General features: G+C 59.4%; 1 protein-coding gene across 1 annotated transcript in view; it reads right to left on the minus strand.

Annotated features, from left to right (window-relative positions):
- Positions 1 to 5: 5 nt before the first annotated feature.
- LOC133357749 (mast/stem cell growth factor receptor kita-like) overlaps positions 6 to 13,665 on the minus strand; it is a 33,551-nt gene continuing 19,891 nt past the window's right edge. Inside the window, exons 10-18 of the mRNA XM_061575853.1 lie at positions 13,500 to 13,635; positions 12,889 to 12,993; positions 10,308 to 10,418; positions 9,820 to 9,946; positions 8,285 to 8,477; positions 6,880 to 7,002; positions 5,963 to 6,074; positions 4,537 to 4,636; positions 6 to 2,779 (exon numbers count right to left, since the gene is read on the minus strand). Of these exons, the coding sequence (XP_061431837.1) occupies positions 2,488 to 2,779; positions 4,537 to 4,636; positions 5,963 to 6,074; positions 6,880 to 7,002; positions 8,285 to 8,477; positions 9,820 to 9,946; positions 10,308 to 10,418; positions 12,889 to 12,993; positions 13,500 to 13,635 (1,299 nt within the window). The 3' untranslated portion in view covers positions 6 to 2,487. The remainder of the gene's footprint in view (positions 2,780 to 4,536; positions 4,637 to 5,962; positions 6,075 to 6,879; positions 7,003 to 8,284; positions 8,478 to 9,819; positions 9,947 to 10,307; positions 10,419 to 12,888; positions 12,994 to 13,499; positions 13,636 to 13,665) is intronic.

The following is a 13,665-nucleotide window of genomic DNA, read 5'->3' on the forward strand; positions in this document are numbered from 1 at the left end:
AAATATAATAATCGTCGAGATTAATGTGCGAGCACGAACGCCGAACGTTTGCAACTCTTTTATAACCGACGCGCGAGCGACGTCGACCACGCCGACGGACAAAATGGCGGCACTTCCTGTGATGTCATCCGCGCAATGGCGGCACTTCCCGTCATGTGACTCGCGCGACGGAGGCACTTGCCGTGGTGGAGACGTCACTTCCCGTGGCAGTGACGTCACTTGCCGCGGCGGTGACGTCGCTTGCCGCGGCTGTGACGTCACTTCCCGTGGCTGTGACGTCACTTCCCGTGGCTGTGACGTCACTTCCTGCGGCGTCATACTTTCGGATTAATTCGGAAATTCGGGAACGCACCCCCCCGCTTCGAAGGTGGGCGCACCTCGTTGCTAGGTAACGCAGTCTAGAGCACTGCTTATGTTGCGTCTATGCAATATTAAACACCTTACCTAGAGCGAGGTGTACACACACGCACACATACAGACGTGCGTGTGTGTGCGCATGTAAATACAAAGTTTCCCCCCCCGCCGTGTAGAGTTTTAACAGGCAAGTGCTGTTGGTGAGCACCTATTAAGGCCGGCACGCCACTCCTACTGGTCACCTGCGACGAGGAGCTCAGCAGCTCATCAGATTCCTGCAGTCTCAATAAATAGTCTGAAATCGAGATTCTGGGCGTGGGCAACACTACGCACTCCCGGCCAGTGCTGATGTTGTGTACGCATGGAAGCGGGCACTCATTTAAGGCTGAGTCGACTTAAGCGAGCCCCGTGTCGATCACAATACGTGACGATTGCGCGGCGGTTAGCGCCACGCTGCGCTACGAACCCAGCGACTGGGGGATCGACTCCCGCTCACGGCCAACACCAACACCAGTAAACGATGATCTGAAGCGGGCCCAGGTCTCCCCCTAGGTCAACTCAGCCTTAATTGAGTAGAAAACAAATCCATTACCCCACCACCCACCGTCTCGTGCGCCGTGCCGACCTTCACAGCTGATTCTCGCCTCCAGCGCCCGTCCCAGCAGTCTGCTGAAGCTACATTGGGGGGCACCGTTTTCTTCTTTTGTATAAATACGAGCAGATTCAGTCTCTAAGCGCTACACTGCACGCTGCAACAACACTGAGCTCAGATGGGGGAGGGGGGGCTTCGGGGGGAGGTGTAAGGTGGTTGATGATGGTGGTGGTTGTGGTGATGGTGGTGGTTGTGGTGGTGATGGTGGTAATGGTGGAGGTCGGTGTGGTGGTCTGGGAGGTTGGTGGTTGTGGTGTTGATGGTGGTTAGGGTAGTGGTGTGGGAGGGTGGTGGTGGTGGTGGTGAGGGAGGTTGGTGTTCTTGATGACGGTTGTGGTGGTAGTGATGATGGCTGTGGTAGTGATGATGGTTATGGTGGTAGTGATTATGCCTGTGGTGGTTGTGGTGGTGGTGGTAGTAGTGATGATGGCTGTGGTGTTTAGTGATGATGGTTGTGGTGGTGGTAGTGATGATGGCTGTGGTGGTGGTGGTGGTGGTGGTAGTGATGATGGCTGTGGTGGTGTTAGAGATGATGGTGGTAACAGTTGTGGTGTTGTAGAGGTGGTGGTTGTCATGATTATCATTTTCATGGCTGTGGTTGACGGTGATGGTGGTGAATGATTGTGGTGATGATGGTGTTGAATGATTGTGGTGATGATGGTGGTGATGGTAGGCACCAATTGATGGTATTGTTACCATAGAGATGATGATCAATGATAGTGAGCATTGCGAATTAACGTGCTACAGTGATGCTGATGTTGATGATGGCAAGTTGGTGATGGTGATGATGGTGATTATGATTTTATAGAACTATTGAGGGCCTGATATGATGGTTATGGGACAGTTTGTTGATGATGACAGTAACACAATGTCGGTCATGACGATAATTGTTGTTTTGTTTACGTGAAGTTATCGTTGTGATGACTGCATTGATGATGACGATGGGGTGATGCTGCCGGTGATGTAATTACACGACAGAGGATAATGTTGGTTAAAGTGATGTTTGTGATGATGGCGTTCGTGGTGGTCATTGCGACGACACTGATGGCGATGATGGTAAATTGATGATGGAGGTTACAGCGATGGTAATGCAGGTTACAGCGATGAAGATTACACTGATGATGACGTCACAAATATCAGCGATGAAGACTACACTGATGATGACGTCACACTCATCAGCGATGAAGATTACACTGATGATGACGTCACACTCATCAGTGATGAAGATTACACTGATGATGACGTCACACTCATCAGCGATGAAGATTACACTGATGATGACGTCACTCATCAGCGATGAAGATTACACTGATGATGACGTCACAAATATCAGTGATGAAGACTACACTGATGATGACGTCACACTCATCAGCGATGAAGATTACACTGATGATGACGTCACACTCATCAGCGATGAAGATTACACCGATGATGACGTCACACTCACGGTGGGGTTGGGGGGGGGGCACCCCTCCCCCCACTTAGCCCTGCCCGTGGAAGCCCCCTCCCCCGCCCCTCTGACCCCCGCCCCCCAAAAGTGGCGTCTCAGCCGAGGGGTGGGTGGTGGTGGTGGTGGAAGCACCCAGCCCCCCCTCCCACACGATCTGCACCTCGGCAGTGGGGGGCCCCGTGGGGGGCCCCGAGGGGGGGGGCGCGCGGGAGTTGACGTAGGGGTCACGGGCCGGGGGGGTGGTGGGCAGGAGGTCGCAGAGCTGCGGGAAGGAAGGCCGGGAGCTAGGCTCCTCCCGCCAGCAGCACAGCATGAGCGAGTACCTGGGGGGGGGCGGAGAGAGGGGGGGGGGTGAGTGTGTGTGAGCAGAGGGGGGGGGAGTGGTGAGCGTGGGTGAGCGGAGAGGGGGGGGGCGGTGAGTGGAGAGAGAGGGGGGCGGTGAGGGTGGGTGAGCAGAGAGAGGGGGGGGTGAGGGTGGGTGAGCGGAGAGAGGGGGGGGGGTGAGGGTGGGTGAGCGGAGAGAGGGGGGGCGGTGAGGGTGAGTGAGCGGAGAGAGGGGGGGCGGTGAGGGTGAGTGAGCGGAGAGAGAGGGGGCGGTGAGGGTGGGGTGAGCGGAGAGAGGGGGGGGCGGTGAGGGTGGGGTGAGCGGAGAGAGAGGGGGGCGGTGAGGGTGGGGTGAGCGGAGAGAGAGGGGGCGGTGAGGGTTGGTGAGCGGAGAGAGGGGGGGCAGTGAGGGTGGGGTGAGCGGAGAAAGAGGGGGGCGGTGAGGGTGAGTGAGCGGAGAGAGAGGGGGCGGTGAGGGTGAGGTGAGCGAAGAGAGGGGGGGCGGTGAGGGTGAGTGAGCGGAGAGAGAGGGGGCGGTGAGGGTGGGGTGAGCGGAGAGAGAGGGGGCGGTGAGGGTTGGTGAGCGGAGAGAGGGGGGGCGGTGAGGGTGGGGTGAGCGGAGAAAGAGGGGGGCGGTGAGGGTGAGTGAGCGGAGAGAGAGGGGGCGGTGAGGGTGGGGTGAGCGAAGAGAGGGGGGCGGTGAGGGTGAGTGAGCGGAGAGAGAGGGGGCGGTGAGGGTGGGGTGAGCGAAGAGAGGGGGGCGGTGAGGGTGAGTGAGCGGAGAGAGAGGGGGGCGGTGAGTGTGGGTGAGCGGAGAGAGGGGGGGGGCGGTGAGTGTGGGTGAGCGGAGAGAGAGGGGGCGATGAGTGTGGGTGAGCGGAGAGAGAGGGGGCGGTGAGGGTGGGTGAGCGGAGAGAGAGGGGGGGTGAGGGGTGGGTGAGCGGAGAGAGAGGGGGCGGTGAGGGTGGGTGAGCGGAGAGAGAGGGGGGGGGTGAGGGGTGGGTGAGCGGAGAGAGAGGGGGGCGGTGAGGGTGGGTGAGCGGAGAGAGAGGGGGCGGTGAGGGTGGGTGAGCGGAGAGAGGGGGGGGGTGAGGGTGGGTGAGCGGAGAGAGGGGGGGGTGAGGGTGGGTGAGCAGAGAGAGAGGGGGCGGTGAGCGAGGGGTGAGCGGAGAGAGAGGGGGGGCGGTGAGGGTGTGACGTGGTGAGTGTGGAAGCGTTGAGGGTAAGCGGTAGGTAATGGTGGTGAGTGAGTGGTGGTGAGTTGTGGTAGTGAGCGAGCGGTAGTCAGTGGTAGTGGTGGGTCAGATTTACAGACACACACAAAGACAAATACAAAGATACTCCATATAGCTTTCAACGGGCTGTTGGGGCAAGCGCTGTTAGCGAGCAGCACCTACGAAGGCCCGCCAAGACACACGATGATGGGGTGGGTGGCCAACGCCCGGTCGCCTTTGTCTCCCCAGTGGCAATGTTTACACACCATGGCACCAGATACTTATTTGAGGCTGAGTCGACCTAGGGGAGGCCCAGGACCGGTTCAGATAATCGTCACTGGTGTTAGCCGTGAGCGGGAATCGAACCCGGGTCGCCAGGTTCATAGCGCAGCGCGCTAACCGCTACACTACCGCACACACGCGCGCACACACGCACACACGGACACACACGCACACACGCGCATACACGGACACACATTGAAACACACACGCACACACAGACACACGGACACACACACACGCGCGCACACACGTGTGCTCACATGTCTGGGCAGCTGTGCGGGGGAGCGGACATGCGATGTCCCTGTTTCAGCATCGAGTAGAACTTGGAGTTGACGGGGAGGCCCGGGTACGGGGTGCAGCCTGGGGGAGCAGTCATTGCAGTGATCAGCATCATCATCAGCAGCATCAGCATCATTATCAGCATCATCAGCAGCATCATCAGCAGCATCATCAGCATCAGCATCATCAGCAGCATCATCATCAGCAGCATCATCATCAGCATCAACAGCATCAGCAGCAGTATCAGCATCATCAGCAGCATCATCATCAGCATCATCATCAGCATCATCATCAGCATCATCGTCGTCGTCTTTAAGAGTGAAGGCATTGCCACTGCAATAACCATCATCATCAGCATCATTGTCATCAGCAGCATCATCATTAATAATAACATCAGCAGCAGCATCTTCGGATATTTACAACGTGGACATCATCAGCATCATCACCCCAAAGTGTGTGTGGTGTGGCCAGCATGCAGCGAGCGGTGGTGCAGTGGTTCGTGCACGGGACTTGGTCCTCCGTCACTAGGCCGACTCAGCCTTAAACGACTACGAGGTGCAGTGTGTATAGAGCACTGGGGAGACAAAGGCGGCTGGGCATGGTCCGGGCCCCACCCCACCCCCTCTTGCGCCGTGCCGGCCTGCATCAGTCCCGCTACTCGCTAACAGCACTTGCTCCGACAGCCCGTCAAAGGCTACACGGGGGGACTTTGTCTTTGTGATCAGCACCACGGACAGCTGCTACCACGGGCTCCACGGCACTTGCCCCAGAGGTCGCAACCGGCTACCCGATACCCGTACCCTACCCGATACCCGATACCCGTACCCTACCCGATACCCGTACCCTACCCGATACCCGATACCCGTACCCTACCCGATACCCGGTACCCTACCCGATACCCGTACCCTACCCGATACCCGATACCCGTACCCTACCCGATACCCGGTACCCTACCCGATACCCGTACCCTACCCGATACCCGTACCCTACCCGATACCCGGTACCCTACCCGATACCCGTACCCTACCCGATACCCGATACCCGTACCCTACCCGATACCCGGTACCCGTACCCGATACCCGTACCCTACCCGATACCCGTACCCTACCCGATACCCGTACCCTACCCGGTACCCGTACCCTACCCGGTACCCGTACCCTACCCGATACCCGTACCCTACCCGATACCCGTACCCTACCCGATACCCGGTACCCTACCCGATACCCGGCTACCAGTACCCGGCCGGGTATCGGGTAGAATACCCGTTTGCGACCCTGGTGCGGCCGGATACGGGTACTGGTAAGGAATCAAAACCCGTTTGCGACCTCTGACTTGCCCCGACGCCCCACGTGGGGTCTAGCCGGGAGTAAGGAGCTGAGCCCATTCCGCTGCTCGTGCGACACTCACCGAGAGAGAAGATCTCCCAGAGCAGCACCCCGTAGGACCAGACGTCGCTCTGGGCCGTGAACACGCCCTGGAAGAGGCTCTCTGGGGCCATCCACTTCACGGGGAGACGAGCCTGGAATGGGGGGGGTGTGGAGGGGGGGGGGCAGTTTAGTGCAACGTGGAGACACGTGGGGGAGGGGGGGGGGTAACACGAGTATTGTTGTGATCGATTCATTGATGACACGCCTGGCTTGCTGGAGTCCTGTGGGCAAGTGATGAGTGTGTGTGTGGTGTGTGAGTGTGTGTGATGTGTGTGAGTGTGTGAGTGTGTGTGTGATGTGTGTGAGTGTGTGTGTGATGAGTGTGTGTGGGGTGTGTAAGTGTGTGTGGTGTGTGTGTGTGAGTGTGTGAGTGTGTGTGTGATGAGTGTGTGTGATGAGTGTGTGTGTGATGAGTGTGTGTGTGTGGTGTGTGTGTGATGAGTGTGTGAGTGTGTGTGATGAGTGTGTGTGTGATGAGTGTGTGAGTGTGTGTGGGGTGTGTGTGTGCGTCTCCGTGCGTCTCTCTGCGTGTCTCCCTGCGTGTATCTCTGCGTGTGTCTCCCTGCCTCTCTGCATGTTTCTGTCTCTCCGTGTGTATGAGTGTCTCTCCGTCTCTCGGCATGTGTCTCCGTGTCTCCGCGTGTCTCTCTGCGTGTCTCTCCGCGTGTCTCTCTGCGTGTGTCTCCCTGCCTCTCTGCATGTCTCTGTCTCTCCGTGTGTCTGAGTGTCTCTCTGCGTGTCTCTCCGTGTGTCTCTCCGCATGTCTCTCTGCGTGTCTCTCCGCGCGTCTCTCCGCGTGTCTCTCCGTGTGTCTCTTCGCTTGTCTCTCAGCGTGTCTCTCCGTGTGTCTCTCCGCGTGTCTCTCCGCGTGTCTCTCTGCGTGCAAGAGTCTCTCACGTTTCCCTTGAGCACGTAGTTGGAGTCAGTGGACACGTCCCTGGCCAGGCCGAAGTCACAGATCTTGAGCATGCGGCCGTGCGTCACGAGCACGTTGCGCGCCGCCAAGTCGCGGTGGATACACTGCGGGGGAGACGCGGGGATCAACAGCGGGGATCATCAGCGGGGATCAACAGCGGGGATCATCAGCGGGGATCAACAGCGGGGAAGACACGGGGAGATACGGAAAGACGCGAGGAGGCCCTGGCAGACGCGGGGAGGCACGGGGAGACGCGGGGATCAACAGCAGGGGAGGCATGGGGAGAGAGACGTGGGGAGGCACGGGGAGGGAGACGTGGGGAGGCACGGGGAGACACTGGGAGACTCGGGCAGAGAGACACGGGCCCCAACAGAGAGGCACGGGGAGACACGGGGAGGGAGACGTGGGGAGGCACGGGGAGACACTGGGAGACTCGGGCAGAGAGACACGGGCCCCAACAGAGAGGCACGGGGAGACACAGGGAGACACGGGCAGGGAGACACGGGGGACCAACGGGGAGACACGGGGAGACACGGGGAGGGAAACGTGGGAGGCACGGGGAGACACGGGGACTAACGGGGAGACACGGGGAGGGAGGCGCGGGGAGGGAGACGCGGGGAGGCGCGGGTAGACACGGGGACCAACGGGGACCAACGGGGAGACACGGGGAGGGAGACGGAGGGAGACGGAGGGAGGCATGGGGAGAGAGAGCTCGAGGACAAGACCACGTTACAATTAATAGGCCACAGGGGATCAAGGGGGAGATGTGGATCAATACGAGCGGAGCTATAATGTATAGCCCACATGGGGATCACAGGATCGACAGAGGGATCAAAGGTGATCAGCAACTCTCCCTGTGGGAGGCTTGAAACGGGGGGGGGGGGGGGGGTCATGGGGTATTGGGGAGGATCAGGGGGGATCGTGGGGGATCAGGGGGGGGTCAGGGGGGATCATGGGGGATCATGGGGGGTCATGGGGGATCAAGGGGGGGGGTCATGGGGATCATGGGGGATCATGGGGGGATCAGGGGAGATCAAGGGGGGTAATGGGGGATCAGGGGGGGTCATGGTGGGATCAGGGGGGATCGTGGGGGATCATGGGGGTATTGAGGGGGATCATGGGGGGTCATGGGGGATCAGGGTGGGATCAGGGGGGGATCGTGGGGGATCATGGGGTATTGAGGGGGATCATGAGGGATCATGGGGAATTAGGGGGGATTATGGGGGGGTCGTCGGGGATCATGGTGGGATCAGGGGGGAATCAAGGGGGATCATGGGGGATCATGGGGGGGATCATGAGGGGATCAAGGGGGATCATGGGGTATTGAAGGGGATCATGGGGGATCATGGGGGATCATGGGGGATCAAGGGGGGGATGATCACTCACGCAGCGTGCCGCCAGGAAGGCCATGCCGCGCGCCACCTGCAGAGCGCAGCTGTGTAGGTCGTCTGGGAGCAGGGGCAGGAGATCCCTCTCCTCCTCATGGGAGCCCCCCTCTTCCCACAGACCTCCCGGGGGGGTCCCCAGGGACCCCTCTCCGTGGGGGTCCGGCGGCCACGCGCCCCCCAGAGACGTGTCGCTGCGTGGGAGGAGAAACGCAAGAGCGATCGTTGTTGTTGTTGTTTTATTTGTTGATTTTTATTTGTTTTTGTTCTTGTTGGTTATTGTTTTTGTTGTTGATTTTTGTTGTTGTTTGTTGAATTTCGTTATTTTTGTTTTTGTTTATTTGTAGTTTTTTGTATATTTGTTGTTGTTTTTGTTGTTGTATATTTGTTGATTTTTGTTATTTTTTTGTTTTTGTTGTTGTTTTCTTTGTCGTTGTTTTTTCATTCCTCCTCCTTCCCTTCCCCGGCCGCTGGTGTAATAATTGTATCCCCCCCCCCCCCCCCCCAAGATGATGATGATGGGCTTAGTGAATTATTGCGTGGGATAGGGAGTGGGTGGGTGAGTGAGTGAGTGAATGAGTGGGTGGGTGAGTGGGTGGGTTGGTGAGTGGGTTGGTGGGTTAGTGAGTGGGTGAATGAGTGGGTGAATGAGTGGGTGGGTGAGTGGGGGGTGGGTGAGTGGGGAGTGGGTGGGTGAGTGGGTGAGTGGGGAGTGGGTGGGTGAGTGGGTGGGTGGGTGAGTGAGTGGGTGGGTGGGTGAGTGGATGAGTGGGTGAGTGGGTGGGTGAGTGGGTGGGTGGGTGAGTGAGTGGGTGGGTGGGTGAGTGAGTGGGTGGGTGAGTGGGTGGGTGGGTGGGTGGGTGAGTGAGTGGGTGGGTGGGTGAGTGAGTGGGTGGGTGAGTGGGTGGGTGAGTGGATGAGTGGGTGGGTGGGTGAGTGAGTGGGTGGGTGAGTGGGTGGGTGGGTGGGTGGATGAGTGGGTGAGTGGGTGAATGAGTGGGTGGGTGAGTGGGGGGTGGGTGAGTGGGGAGTGGATGAGTGAGGAGTGGATGAGTGAGTGGGGAGTGGGTGGGTGGGTGGGGGAGTGGGTGGGTGGGTGGGTGAGTGAGTGGGTGGGTGGGTGAGTGATTGGGTGGGTGGGTGAGTGGATGAGTGGGTGAGTGGGTGAGTGGGTGGGTGAGTGGGTGGGTGAGTGAGTGAGTGAGTGGGTGGGTGGATGAGTGGGTGGGTGAGTGGGTGGGTGAGTGGGTGGGTGAATGAGTGGGTGGGTGAGTGGGTGGGTGGGTGAGTGAGTGGGTGGATGAGTGGGTGAGTGAGTTAGTGGGTGGGTGAATGAGTGGGTGGGTGAGTGTATGAGTGGGTTGGTGGGTGAGTGAGTGGGTGGATGAGTGGGTGAGTGAGTTAGTGGGTGGGTGAATGAGTGGGTGAGTGAGTGAGTGGGTGAGTGAATGAGTGGGTGGGTGGGTGAGTGAGTGGGTGAGTGGGTGGGTGGGTGAGTGAGTGAGTGAGTTAGTGGGTGGGTGAATGAGTGTGCACCTGTAGGTGAGGTTGGCGTAGTGGTGGGGGAGTGGGGGGTCGCATGGCCGGTAATGAGCGCGCTTGGCAATGAGGAAGTTGAGGAGGTCTCCATGGCAACAGTACTCGGTCATAACGAGCACGGGCTCTGGGGGTGGGGGGGGGGACCAGCAACAACGGCAGCATCATCGTCGTCAGTAGCAACAATATCATCCATCTCATCCCCCTGGCCCCCACCTCCCCGCCCCTACACCTGGCTCCTCCCCCCCTCACCCCCACCTCTCACCCCCCCGCCCCTGGTCCCCCCCCCCCCACCCGTGGCTCCCCTTGACCCCCACCTCTCTCCCCCCACCCCTGGCCCCTCCCCCTGGCCCCTCCCCCTGGCCCCTCCCCCTGACACGATGCCCCCACCCACCCTTGGCTCCTCCCCCTGACCCCCCCCCCCACCACTGGCCCCTCCCCCTGCCCCCCCACCCCGACCCCTGGCCCCTCCCCCTGGCCCCGCCCACCTCTCTCGGTGCACGCCCCCAGGAGATTGACGATGTTGAGGTGGGATCCCAGGTGGCTCAGGATCTTGAGTTCGGAGAGCAGCGCCTCCTTCTCCGTGGCGTGCGCGCTCGCTGTGCGGGGGAGGGGGAGGGGGGGAGGGGGTGAGGGGGAGGGGATCGGGGGGGCGGGGGCGGGGGGATGGAGGGAGGGGGTGGGGGGTAGCGTCTTCAATATTGGGCAAAGTTACGATGATTGCGGCGCTGACATGTGGACATGAGAGATTAGAGAGATAGGCAGAGAGAGAGAGAGAGTGGGAGACACGTCCCCGGAGTGCCGGTCCTGCGGTAAAGTGGAGAGGGTGGCGCTCCAATACGTGGAGTGCAAGAGCCTGGGGTAGAGAGAGGGGGTAGAGAGAGAGGGGGTAGAGATAGAGGGGGTAGAGAGAGAGGGGGGTAGAGAGAGAGGGGGGGTAGAGAGAGAGGGGGTAGAGAGAGAGGGGGGTAGAGAGAGAGGGGGGGTAGAGAGAGAGGGGGTAGAGAGATGGGGGGTAGAGAGAGAGGGGGTAGAGAGAGAGGGGGTAGAGAGAGAGAGGGGGTAGAGAGAGAGGGGGTAGAGGAGAGAGGGGGTAGAGAGAGAGAGAGGGGGTAGAGAGAGAGGGGGTAGAGAGAGAGGGGGTAGAGAGAGAGGGGGGGTAGAGAGAGAGGGGGTAGAGAGATGGGGGGTAGAGAGAGAGGGGGTAGAGAGAGAGGGGGTAGAGAGAGAGGGGGTAGAGAGATGGGGGGTAGAGAGAGAGGGGGTAGAGAGAGAGGGGGGGTCGAGAGAGAGGGGGTAGAGAGATAGGGGGGGTCGAGAGAGAGGGGGGTAGAGAGAGAGGGGGTAGAGAGAGAGAGGGGTAGAGAGAGTGTGAGCGAAAGGTGGGGCTTTACATAAAGCAGAGTTTAAAAATGTAAATTAAAAAAAACATTTACGAAATGATGAACGAAACAAAGTGCCGACTACACCGAGCATCTTCTTGCTTCTTTTGAACGTAAAAAAGAGAGAGACACGGAGAGACACACGGGGAGAGAGACACACGGGGAGAGAGACACACGGGGTGAGAGACACGGGGTGAGAGACACGGGGTGAGATACACACGGGGAGAGAGACACGGAGAGAGACACACGGGGAGAGAGACACACGGGGAGAGAGACACACGGGGAGAGAGACACACGGGGAGAGAGACACACGGAGAGAGAAACACACGGAGAGAGAGAGACACGGGGAGTGAGACACGGGGAGAGAGAGACACAAGGAGCGAGCGACAGAGAGAGACACGGGGGGGGGGGTGAGACACGGCGGGGGGGAGACACGGGGAGTGATTTTCTGATGGAAAAAAAATAGAGAGAGGAAGAGAGAGAGAGAGACTTTGACTTTTAAACAACTTTTATTGCCGCCAGCAGCAACAGCACTGGAGGCGATTTCAATATGAATTCAACAGTCACCAGCAAACAAATGAAAACAAACGCTACAAATCGACGCGCTGTGGCGCTAAAAGCACCGCGCACAACACGAAAGAAAAGTCACGTGGTTGTGATGTCATCGCGCACGCCACGGTGACGAGCGAGCGCTTCAGAAGGTGAACACCACGAGGGTGCCGTCCACGCTGCTACAGAGAGGGGCTTGCCCGGCTCCCCAGCGCTCGAAGAAGACGCGCTGCACATCACCGACACGTGTGTGAGAGAGAGAGAGACGGAGAGAGATGGGGAGAGATGGAGAGAGAGGAAGACCGTGTGCTCGGTGGCAGATAACGGAGAGCTCTGCATGCAGATATGAGCTACCCGTCGGAGGCTGTTGGCCTGCGAGAAGGGCTGCGTGCAGAACGAGAGTGAGCGAGCGAGAGAGAGAGAGTGAGCGAGCGAGAGAGAGAGAGAGAGTGACCGAGAGAGCGAGTGAGAGAGTGAGCGAGAGAGCGAGCGAGAGAGTGAGCGAGAGAGTGAGCGAGAGAGTGAGCGAGAGAGCGAGCGAGAGAGTGAGCGAGAGAGTGAGCGAGAGAGTGAGCGAGAGAGTGAGCGAGTGAGTGAGCGAGAGAGCGAGTGAGAGAGTGAGCGAGAGAGCGAGCGAGAGAGTGAGCGAGAGAGTGAGCGAGAGAGTGAGCGAGCGAGAGAGAGAGAGAGCGAGTGAGCGAGCGAGAGAGTGAGCGAGCGAGAGAGTGAGCGAGCGAGAGAGCGAGCGAGAGAGTGAGCGAGAGAGAGAGTGAGTGAGCGAGCGAGAGAGTGAGCGAGAGAGTGAGCGAGAGAGAGAGCGAGCGAGTGAGCGAGAGAGTGAGCGAGCGAGAGAGCGAGCGAGTGAGCGAGAGAGTGAGCGAGAGAGTGAGCAAGAGAGTGAACGAGAGTGAGCGAGCGAGAGAGTGAGAGAGTGACCGAGAGAGTGAGCGAGAGAGTGAGCGAGAGGTGGGGCTTTACATAAAGCCAAGTTTAAAAATGTAAATTTAATTTTAAAAAAATTACGAAATGATGAACGAAGCAAAGTGCCGAATACACCGAGCATCTTCTTGTTTCCACTGATCGTAAAAAAAAAGAGAGGAAGAGAGAGAGATGGAGAGAGGAAGAGAGAGCCACTGACGTTTGAGCATCTTGACAGCGACGCGCAGGGCGCTCTGTCCTGGCCGCAGCCCAAACGCCGTGGCCTCCACCACCTTGCCAAACGCCCCGGTGCCGAGCGTGCGGCCTGGGGGGGGGGGCACGGGGGGCACGGGGGGGGGGGCACGGGGAGGGGGTCAGGGGGTGGGGGTGCAAGTGAGGGTGTGATGTGGTGAGTGTGGAAGTGTTGAGTGTAAGTGGTGAGTAATGGTGGCGAGCGGTGGTGGGTGAGTGAGTGAGTGGTGAGTGAGTGGTGAGCGAGTGGTGATTGAGTGGTGAGTGAGTGGCGGTGAGCGAGCGGTGGTGAGCGAGCGGTGGTGGGTGAGCGGTGAGCGAGTGGTGGTGAGCGTACGGTGGTGAGCGAGCGGTGGTGAGCGAGTGGTGAGTGAGTGGTGAGTGAGCGAGTGGTGGTGAGCGAGTGGTGGTGAGCGATGAGCGAGCGAGCGGTGAGTGAGTGGTGGTGAGCGGTGAGTGAGTGGTGTTGAGCGAGCGGTGAGTGGTGAGCGAGCGGTGAGTGAGGGGTGAGTGAGCGGTGAGTGAGTGGTGAGTGAGCGAGTGGTGGTGGTGAGCGAGTGGTGAGTGAGTGGTGAGTACCAAAGTGCAGCTGCTCGCGAGGGAACTCCCAGGCGGAGGTGACGTAGGGGAGGCTGGCCGGGTCGATGTAGCAGTAGCGGCCGCCCTCGCTCGCCGCAGCGTCCACGATCTTCCAGCGCAGCTCGTAGCGCGGCCTCTACGCGGTGGGAGACATGGGGCAGCAGTG

The sequence above is a fragment of the Lethenteron reissneri genome, chromosome 59 (genome assembly GCF_015708825.2).
Source record: "Lethenteron reissneri isolate LAM-NWPU_2019-01 chromosome 59, ASM1570882v1, whole genome shotgun sequence".
Taxonomy (NCBI): Eukaryota; Metazoa; Chordata; class Hyperoartia; order Petromyzontiformes; family Petromyzontidae; genus Lethenteron; species Lethenteron reissneri.